We start from the raw sequence: 11,067 nt of genomic DNA, 5'->3' as shown, positions 1-11,067 counted from the left end.
TAAATAATATTAAAAACCAATTTAAAATCCCCAAATCCCAAATTAAAATCCATAGCAGATCAGGGAAGTTGCTGAAAGAGCCATGTCTTTAGGTCAGCGTGGAAGGTACGGAGGTCAGGGGCCGTCCAGAGCCCGGTGGGCAACCCATTCCAGAGGGTCGGTGCAACCACAGAGAACGCCCTCATCCTGGGGACCGCCAGCCGACACTGTCTGACCAAGGGGACCCGGAGGAGGGCAGCCCTATGTAAGCGCATATGGGTAACAATCCTGTTAGGATGATCAAACATATACAAAGATTATTCCCATGACTGCCAAGTGGTAAAGCCCCAAATACCTGTTTATAAAAAGGTATAACAATGTTTTAAAATAATTTGGGTATTTTAGAAAAAACAGCACAATTTTAGAGACTACATTTCTCAATGTTTTAACACTAGGGGGCAATCTTTGTGAACTATATGATCCTTTTTGGCCTGGTTCCTAACTGGGAATTGTTATGTGGCTACAAATTATTATTCACCTTGAATATCTGGCCATTCTGAATATGAGATTTTTTTTTTCTTCCTTAAACTTATATTCATCACTTGTGGCAAAGTACACAGCCACAATTACCATAACGGCTATGAGAAAAACTTTGAGAGAGAAGAGGAAGAAGAACAGCCTACACCAGTGATGGCGAACATATTAGGCACAGAGTGTCCAAACTGGAAGGCGCACGCGCCAGAGTACCAGAAACTCAACGATTAGCTGGCCGGCGCATATGCACGCCTCAGAAACCATCTAGCAAGAACGCATGTGCACATCAGAAATCCGACAACCAGCTGGCTGAGCTGGGGCGACGGCGCGCGTGCCCACAGAGTGGGCTCTGTGTGCCACCTCTGGCCAGTGTGCCCTAGGTTCATCATCACGGGCCTAGACAATGGTCTGATAAGAAATCTGAGTCCAAAGCAGGAATGGAGGGCAGAGAAAGCATCTCAAAATTGACCCTCCCTAATTCTCTGAAACATAAAAGTAAGCCAATTGTGGGGACATATTCAGACTTGCAAGGTTCTTGTTTTATGTCTGGACTAACTTCACAGACTGACACTCAAATCCTTCTCTAAAGGATTTCTTAAAGGGTTCTACCATGTAACGTCATAAATCAGATTACAGAAACTTTTTTAAATATCAATTGGGCTGGTTCAGCACTCACAAAGAACATACTTGAGCAGCCTAATTCTTCCTGGCATTTTATGTTCCCCAATTTCTCTGCCAAGTTACCGAGTTGCCGATGAAATTAGAACCGAATGAGAAAGTTACCATGGAAAAGGACAGTGGGAGATAGGAATATAGGTAGTCCTCGACTTAACAACAGTTCATTTAGTGACCATTCAAAGTTGCAATGGCACTGAAAAAAGTGACTTATGACCATGTTTCAGTTACGATCATTGCAGCATCCTCATGGTCACATGATCAAAATCCGGATGCTTATTAGCTGGTTCATATTTGTGACATTTGCAGTGTCCAGGGGTCATGTGATCAGCTTTTGCAACCTGACAAGCAAAGTCAATGGGGAAGCCAGATTCACATAACAACAATCTTAATAACTGCAATGGTTCACTTAACAACTGTGGCAAGAAAGATCGTAAATGGGGCAAAACTCAACAAATGCAGGTCTTCCTTACATTTTAGTGGCTGTTAAATCTTATTTTAATTCTTTTAACACTTCTTCTACAAGTTTAAATGCAGCAGGATCCTCAATAGTTGGGGTTATCTGAAAAAAAAAAACCTCAAGACTCTTAATATGGCAAATTAAAATTAATGTTTTCATTTTGTGTAAATCATATATTAGTCAGTATTTGCCCATGAAAATACAATGCATCATAGGGCAACAATTAAAGATACTTCAGATGAGCCAAGTTACAGAATGTGTCCAAAATAAGGACCCATGACTTCTAAGGGAATGAAATTTGGGGAAGTTGTGCAGCTTCTGTTTTACTGGCTGCTGTTGCAATACCAGACTGCTGCTACAGTCACATGATCTTCGTTTACAATGTTCTGTAACAGTTTCCCAGACAGTCTTTCAACCCCTTGTTCCTTCCCACATCCAGCAGGAGCCACTTACCTGGCTGTTGCTAGGGGAAAGGAACAGGGAGGAAGGAATCCCCATGCAATCTTCCTAGTCCATGCAGCTCCTTTTGCACACCTGCATAGACTTTTCCGAACCTTCCCGGGCACCTTCCTTGATAACATGCAGTGCCCCCTGTGCACTCCCATGTCCCCTTCCCAATAGACACTGCCACCTCACACACCTTTCCTGACCTGTGTGGCAGCTCTTGTGTACCTCCAGGCACCCTTCCCAACCTCACAATGCTGTGTCCCACTGGCACAGTATTTCTCACGCATCCCTGCAACTCCCATGCATTATTCTTGCCCCGTGCTGCCCCACCACATGCCCAAACCAACCCACACAGCACCTCTCACATGACTCCCAGGCACCTTTTCCATCTTATACCACTGACCTGCAATGCCTTCCCTGACCCAGATGGCATTTTTTGCACATGCCCACACAGCCTTCTCAACCCATAAGGCATCTCTCATGCATCCCCACATACCATTTCTGACTTGAACCCTTGGCTCCCTCCCTCTTTCTTATATGTTGATAGAGAGTGACAGGTCCAACTCTAGCAACCTGCTTTGCAGCATGCCACATGAAATTGCTGGGCAGGATCGTCTATCACTATGAGATGAAATATCACCAGTATGCTGATGATTTCCATTTATACAGCTCCATCCTGGGTAAAGTGGGTGATGCTGTGGATGTCCTTTCACAGTGCCTGGTGGCTGCAGGGACCTAGATAACGGGACAACAGTCTTCAACTGAACCCCTAGTAAGATACAGTGACCGTGGGAAGGGAGCTCCTCTGCATCCAGTTTTGCATCTTTGGACTTGGATGGGGTTGCACTACCCCAGATAGACCTGATGTGTAGTCTGGAGGTCTTCCAAGATTCACTGCTCCTGCTCAAAGAGCAGTGACAATTATGTGGCTAGGACAGCCTTTGCGCAAATTTGTGTTGTGCGCCAGTTATGCCTTTTCCTGGATAGGGAACTCTGCTCAGTCAATCATCTGGAGTATTGCAATGTGCTCTATGTAGGACTACCCTTGAAAAGTATCCAGAAGCTTCAGCTGGTATAAAATTCAGGCATGCAGGCAATTCTGGGCATCCAAAGAACGGTGCAGTAACATTTCTGCTGAGCAAGCTGCACTGGGTGCCTATCTGCTTCCAGGCCCAATTCAAGGTGTTGATTATAAACTTTAAAGCCCTACATGGCAAGGGGTCAGGTTAACTATGGAACTTTATCCCATCAGTCAGTCCCATAGGGAAGGTATGTTGCAGATTCCATCAGTTAAGAATTCCAACTGGTGGGGTCCAGGAAGAGAGCCTTCTTTGTCACTGTCCCCGTCCTATGTATGACTCTGCCTGGGGAGGAAGTGGGCCCCTACTCTCTTGCCTTTCTGTAAAGGCATGAAAACATGGCTTGGGATGCACAGTTGAACATGCAGCCATGGGGCTGGTTGGTGTCCTGAAAGCCCTTCTCCTCTTTTTAAATCAATTTTTAATATTCCTTGCCTCTATAAAATTTTTACATGCTATTTTTTATGCTTTTAATATTTAATTGTACACTGCCCAGAGTCTCTGTGAGGGACATGACAAATAAATAAGTTGCTCCTTCTCTCACTGAATTTTTGCCCCTTCATGGTCATTCTGTTTCTCTATTTGAGTTAGGAAATATCTCTGAAACAATGACATGTCGAGTCACAGGTTGTCTAGTGTCTTATTATATACTCTATTACTGGCACTTACCTTGTATGGTTTCCCATTCACAAGAGAAGCAAGAGCTGATCGTGGTATCTTGCCAGAACGGGTTTTTGGTATTTGTTTCACAAATACTACTTTCCGAAATGCTGCTACAGGACCAATATCTTCTCTAACTCGTGCAACAATTTCTTCTAAAAGTTGTTCCTCTTCAGTATCAATCCCTAACAGCACATAATAGCACAAGTGTCATAAGTGGCTTTATTGCTTTGTATGGGTACAATTTTGTTTATCACCGGCTATCACAGCCAAATCAAGACAACAATCTCAAACCAATCATTCACTTCAAAACTCCAAAGATAGATTTAGCTTTGTAAATGAACTTTGTAAGTTCTCACCATTTCTCAGGACACATAATGCTAAGGGAACATGGCCCTTTAGTCGATCCTCTTGGCCAACAACTGCACAATCTGCCACAGCCATATGGGAGAGAACAGCCTGAAGAGGGGACAGAATAAAAATACTATATTAGACAAATATAAGATTGCATGTCCATTACTTATCTGACAAAGTATGTCCGGCAACAGCAGCCTATGGAGAATAAGATGGCGCTCTCCATTAATAGGCGGTTTGTAACCAGCAAGCATTCCCTTTGGCCAGATGCAACTGACCATCTTTGTCATCTCCTTTGCATACAAGATTAGGAGTTAATATGTGCTAAATCATATGTGATTATAAATGAATTTGTGGTAAGGTAATTTATGTGGTGGTTGGCTCCGATGTGTAGAAAAAGGAGTGTGCAGGAGTCACAACATATGAGTAGACTGCTCATTTCCACTTGGACCTCAACACTAAAATAGATGATTAAAACTCCTAAATTTGAGATTAGCATGGAAAAAATAAATAATAGTTATAAAATATAACTTTTCGTTAAACAGCAAGGAATAAATTTCCAAGCATTTGTGTGGGGAAGAAGCTTGTCTAATTTCAGTGAAATAGGTGCATGGCTTTGAGTTAGATCATACTCCAAACCTCACAAGCATATTTCAGTTTGAAGCTTTGATCAAATCACTCTAACAAATCATATTCACAAATTAAATCTGAGACCTGCTGTAATCCATTCAATCAAAATGCATGGATGAAAGCACTGTTTAGCCTTGTACATGTAGTCCTTGACTTACGACCACAATTGTGCCCAAAATTTCAGCTGCTAAGCAAGGCAGCTGTTGTGAGTTTTGCCCCATTTTAGGAAATATTTTGCATAGTTTTTAAGTGAATCATGTGGTCGTTAAGTGAATTAAGGTTACAAATGGTGCTCACATGACCCTAGGACAGGTAACTGTCATAAATGCGTCCCAGTTTCCAAGTGCCCAAATTTTAAATCATGTGGCCATGGGAATGTTGCAACAGTTGTATGAAAACTGATCATAAATCATTTTTTTCAGTATTGTTAAAGTTCAAATGGTATGCTGAATGAATGGTTGTAAGTTGAGGACTATCTGTAAAACATTTCATAAACTCTATATATGATCTACTGCCTCTGGAGTTGCTATAGAAAATATATGATGCATTATCAGTTCTACAGAAAGAGAATGCAAGAGACTAAGTTATATAACCAATCTGTTTTCTCATTTGGTTAAATTATCTGATAGAGCTCCTTTGGGTGGCAAAACCTTAGTTTGAGTTGCTTTGATCTGCCCAATTCTCAGCTTTTTTAATGTGCTAAACTTTCATTTAGTTCTTTCTTGTGTTAATGGAACGATAAGACTTCTATGCCTTGTCCTGCCCATACAACTTGCAATGAAAGGTGCAACCAGGTCCTGCTCAGGAAATGCCAAACCTTGCTTATGTGCCCTGTCCAACTTACCCACAATGCTGAGGAGATATTTTCCAGGACAAGCAAACTTGCCAACCAGTTTTGGCATTCTTTCTGGCACCTTAGAAAGCCAAGTGATCAGAGGTGACAAAACTACCTGATCCAAAAGGTCAAGTCACTGAGTTTTTTGGGGCTATCACATCTGGCATGAGTTCATTTTAAAATAGTTTTAAACCTTAAATGTTTTTAAAAATATTTTTAATTTGAATTTGAACGATTTCTAAATTAATTCACTGAGTCTCTATAGGCTCTAGTCAATGATATAGGCCTTTCCTCATGTTTACTGCTTCATTTTTAAAAAGATGTGGAGAAATACTTCAAACAAATATTTACAATGAGATCCAATAAACCTTGGCAGATTCATATCCTTCACAGAGGTTAGATTTGCTATTCTCATCCATTACTGCCTGCCTCTAAGTGGAGTGCTGCAGGAATTTTAATGATTCCTCGTTCCATGGATGATTTTTTTTTCTGTATCAAATTGTGAAGCAGTTTGCATCAAATCATGCTTTCTTTTCTTGATTTGTCTTGAATTCAAATCAAATCATGCCTTCTTAGAATACTGAATGACAATTTAGTGATATGCTTCACTACACCCTCACCAGGCTAAACAATGCATCCTCTCTACCCTGTCTTAAAAACAATTATTTCTTTTTCCTGCATTACAATCAATGCTGTCAGGAAGCCATCATTTATTTTTTCTTCAGTGTCTCGAATAAAGCAGTAGTCTACTTAGAATATTGTCAGACATTAATACAGTATAATTGCTTTCAGTGAGTATGTAAGAGGAGCAGCCTAGTAATGATAAGAGCACTGCTCCTGTTGCTCCACTCATTCATTAAGTCTTCATGGAGAAAACTTTGCTAAAGAAGAGGCTCACCAGGAAAATCTTTGCCCCTTAATTTTGAGACAGAGCCCCTCCACTCTTTCTCTGCATTTGAAACTGAGGTACCATTTTTCCTGGTTGTTTTATCTTTACCTCTTCAATTGCACCTGCTGAAATTCTATGGCCTGCAACATTTATCACATCATCCACACGAGACATGACATATAGATAGCCTTCTTCATCCATATAACCTGCATCCATAGTATCATAATATCCCTAGGAAGGAAAGTAGATAAATGAAAAATGCTTCAGAATATTAAATACAACAATATTACATTTTTGCTCCTAAATCAATGCATTACCAAAGAAGTATCTCATTTGATCCGTGGTATTTGTTCTAAATTCCAATCTAGAATTTATGATTCTGTTCATGGAGGTTGACAGGTTGACACATCATTAAAGTAGTTTCCACATAAACTCAATATGGAACACATAGAAAAAGCATTTACCATGGGTGCTGTTCACCTTATATGTGATCCTATTGAATAAAAACTTTTGGAAGAGGAAGAAAAATGCACATTTGGGATAACTGAACCTTTTGCTGTACTAAATATGCCAAATATGTGTGTATGTGTGTGCATGCGTGTGTCAGTTCAGAGGATTTTTTTAGCATGTAAAATATTTTAATATAAGATGATATATTTTAACTAAAATTAAACCAGTCAGCAAGTTTAAAGATTGAAAATTAAACATTTCCATATGCTAAGAAAAACTTTTAGGATTCAAAAGACAAATGAAAAATGTTCTTACAAGAAGTATAAGGGATGTGAGGATAGCCACTGTTCAAAATTAAAGGAAAAATATAGAGAATTTCATATCATTTTAAATAATGTATACTTTTATATATTTAATCACTTCTTACCGGAAATTTTTGGAAATATAATTCTTTATAAAGCTCTTCATTTTTCCAAAGACCTAAAAAGGCTCCTGGTGGCAAAGGCAACCTGTTGTATATTTTAAAAGGGAGTGGGGCGGTTATATAACTGCATAATACATTAATACAGAAAACTCAAAAATAGTTGAATACAGTATGTTCTTCTAAACTCAAAATGCTTCTAAATACAGGGCTAGAATAGTTACTTTTTCCTCAACTTTGAGCACAGGAACTTCCAGCTCTGGTCCTCTAATCATAACACTCTTATCCTTAAGATAATTTATCTTTAGTCATTTCACACAAAAAATTATCTCTTATAGAGTGACTAAGAGATAACACAAAATAGCAACAGAAAATGATTCATAATGTAAACATCTGAGAGTAATGCTGCACATTGTGAAGTGTTATGAAAGTAAATCAACCTCTATATCTTGGGCCATGGATTCTTATTCTAGGTATTATTTTCTTCTTTGCTTCTATCTCTATGCTTGTCTAGACAATATATATAGAACAACAGGTGTCTAGACAATATATATAGAACAGCATAACAGGTGTTGCAAGTCACCATAATGGTGACAGATATGCTTAGGCAATAATAAATGGAAAATGTAAGAATTTGTGATGGGATTTTATAGTATCTGGAACTATCTGAATACCTGTGCTTCACTACAAAACTATGTGATCAGGCTTGATAAATCGACACTTACAGCTTGAAAATGAGTAGTTACGATTGGCCTCTCCTCTCCCCTTCTCTCCCTCAGCTTTGCCGCACAGAACCCTATCCTATCCTATCCTATCCCCTTCTTTCCCTCAGCTTGCCCAACAGAAACATCTCCTATCCTACCCCCTTCTCAGGCTTGCCCCACAGAAGGCTCCTGTATCCTATCCCCTTCTCTCCCTCAGGCTTGCTCCACAGAAGCCTCCCCTATCCTATCCCCTGGTTGCTGCTGTGAAAGTAAAACTGAAAATGAAACTCCTCTCCTTTGTTTGTGTTTTGCATTTGGAACATATTTCTTTTCAGGTGGGGAGGGGGAATAGAACTCCTTAGCATCAGAGCATGGAACAGATTTATTTTCAGGTGGGGAAGAGGAGTAGAATTCCTTAGCATCAGAGGGCTGTTTGGAAAGTGAAACAGTATTTGCTGTGTGAGCTAAAAGGAGACAGGAAGGAGCCTGGCCGTGGCTTAGCTCAAGTGTTCTGTATTAAAGCTGCTTCCTGCTGTGAAAGTAAAACTGAAAGTGAAACTCCTCTCCTCTGCTTGTGTTTTGCATTTGGAACAGATTTTTTTTCAGGTGGGGAGGGGAAGTAGAAGTCCTTAGCATCAGAGCGTGTTAATAATAATATAGGAAATACTAATGCTCTGATGGTCATTTTGAAAAATCCTTTCTTAGTGAGCACCTAGAAGCCAAGAGGAACATATGTGGCAAATTTCAAGTTTGTAGGCTTTACGGTTCTGGAGATTTCGTGATTACGGCATGAGTGGTTTTCACTTTTATATATATAGATTGGCATACAACATCTGCTAAAAGTCATATAAAAATCCAGATTTCTCAGTGAAGTTTCCATCATAATGATGTCTCTTATTCTATTTTGAGATTATCCACCAAATATTTATGGCTCTTCATTGTTAACTTTTCTAAGGCATTTAATAAATGAGCTGGTTTAATTATTGGACAACATCATGTATAATGCACAGAGAAAGCAGTAAGTCCTATAGACTGTACTTAATGCATTGTCATAAATAAACAGGAAGGTATTCTGGCCTACAATATTTAGAAGTAATTCAACAAAACATTCTTTGTGCTAGCTACATGTGTCCATCTTTAAATCAACACAATAACCTAGATGTTATGATCAGAAGCTACTTTTACCTGTAGCAATTAATATTTTTCAGACTACAGTTCTATCTTTCAGTATATGAACCTAATTTTTCTATTTCAATTAAGGTTTTTTCCATAAATGGAGATTGTCTTTCAAATATTTTCTTGGCAAACAGACATTGTAGCAGATTAAAATTACAATATCCTATCAACAGACCTGGATCTCCCATAACAACAATATAAATTATTCTTCAATTGTCCATTTTGAATATATTCTCTTTCCCTCCATCTATATTTACTTTGCTCAGTTGTAAATGTTTAGGAAGTCATGAATTGCTTACTTCACCACTATGTTTCCTAGAGTCTTCACTTTTACAGGTTGCTTGTTGTCATCCAGAATCACAACTAAAACAAAAAAGCATCACAAGTCATAAAAACAAAGACAATAGTTTCAATTTTAATTAAAATACAAGTATTTCAACATTAACCAACTTCAGAAAGTTAACTGGAATGAAAATTCTTGTTGTTTTCAAATTTTACAGTCTTGAGAATAATGAAAGATGAGGAAGTAGAAATGGACAAGCCAATATCTATTCCTAGGTTAATAAACATGAGTCATTTGTCATAATTATCTGAATTTTCCTTTGCTTCATCATCACCATGCATCTTATCAAAATTAGAAAAGAGAATATAAAAATTTTAAAGCATTTCCTTCCATGCATCCTTTATATAAAAATTATTATTTTTAATAAAATAATTAAAATAATTAAAATAGCTTGCACTACATTTCATAATTTCATTTTACAATTTTAGCTTTAATTATATTTTAAGAGAAAATATCCCTTGCTGTTCAAAGTTAAATCACATTATGAAAACTGTTACTCCTTTAATTTTGATTGCGCCTGTTCTATTCTTTCTTCAATTGTCATTCAAATTAGAAACAGCTATTGCCTTTTTATGTCTAGTTCATAAAAGTCTTCCTGATAAAGTAAGTTGAACTCTATCTAGAGTTCAATAGAGATTTTCTGAATTGTGAAACATATTTATGGAGGTTACCAAATTGATACATTGTGAATATGCAAATACCAAACTCAAAAGCTCCTCGATTTAAGATTTCTTTCATGTTAGTGCAGATACTGTAATATACATATAAAAAATGCAACAATATAAAGTATCTTGTTCAGAACATGTCAGGAAGACCCATGGAATGCAGGGCAATTGCCATGATTTCATTATAACCTACAAAATTCATTCTCCCAAATAGATCTTCAAGAAATATCAGCAGCTCTCGCCTAAATTGCTATGACAGAGATAGATATGTTTCCTAGCCCACAAGCAATTTAATCTCTGTGAGGCAGTTTTCATATAAGTTAATTTTTGACTATTATTTATTCTGCCCCATACAATTCAATATGTAAGCGATTCTCCTGGGCATTTGTGCTACAGAACAGAAAGCCCCATGTGAAAACCTATATGGGTTGGGATACTCTAAAGCAGAGGTGTCCAAATTTGGCAAAACTTTAAGACTCGTGGACTTCAAGATGGCTGGCAGGAGAACTCTGGGAGTTGAAGTCCACAAGTCTTAAAAGTTGCCAGGATTAGACACTCTGCTCTAAAGAATCCAAGCAAAAGATGAAGCAATAACAGGCCACATTATACTATGTTGTGCCTTGATGAGTGAAAACAGTTATTGTAGCTTTAAAAAGCAATTGATCCATGGTACAATTTCATAAATATATCGCATAAAGATATATTTCACAGGGTTTCTTTCATCCTGGAGATAACAGGAATTTTGAAGTAGTTTAAAAAAAGATCA

General features: G+C 38.2%; 1 protein-coding gene across 1 annotated transcript in view; it reads right to left on the bottom strand.

Moving 5' to 3' along the window:
* Positions 1 to 1,667: 1,667 nt before the first annotated feature.
* Positions 1,668 to 11,067, bottom strand: part of ACSS3 (acyl-CoA synthetase short chain family member 3) — a 47,168-nt gene continuing 37,768 nt past the window's right edge. The window contains exons 11-16 of the mRNA XM_070947497.1: positions 9,593 to 9,656; positions 7,420 to 7,501; positions 6,651 to 6,773; positions 4,194 to 4,293; positions 3,844 to 4,019; positions 1,668 to 1,750 (exon numbers count right to left, since the gene is read on the bottom strand). Coding sequence (XP_070803598.1) covers positions 1,682 to 1,750; positions 3,844 to 4,019; positions 4,194 to 4,293; positions 6,651 to 6,773; positions 7,420 to 7,501; positions 9,593 to 9,656 — 614 coding nt within the window. The 3' untranslated portion in view covers positions 1,668 to 1,681. The remainder of the gene's footprint in view (positions 1,751 to 3,843; positions 4,020 to 4,193; positions 4,294 to 6,650; positions 6,774 to 7,419; positions 7,502 to 9,592; positions 9,657 to 11,067) is intronic.

The sequence above is a fragment of the Pituophis catenifer genome, unplaced genomic scaffold, assembly GCF_029215685.1.
Source record: "Pituophis catenifer annectens isolate HBS135680 unplaced genomic scaffold, rPitCat1.0.hap2 SCAF_7, whole genome shotgun sequence".
In the NCBI taxonomy this organism is placed as follows: domain Eukaryota; kingdom Metazoa; phylum Chordata; class Lepidosauria; order Squamata; family Colubridae; genus Pituophis; species Pituophis catenifer.
The sequence above is the reverse complement of the archived record's forward strand: the minus strand, read 5'-3'. Positions and strand labels throughout refer to the sequence as shown.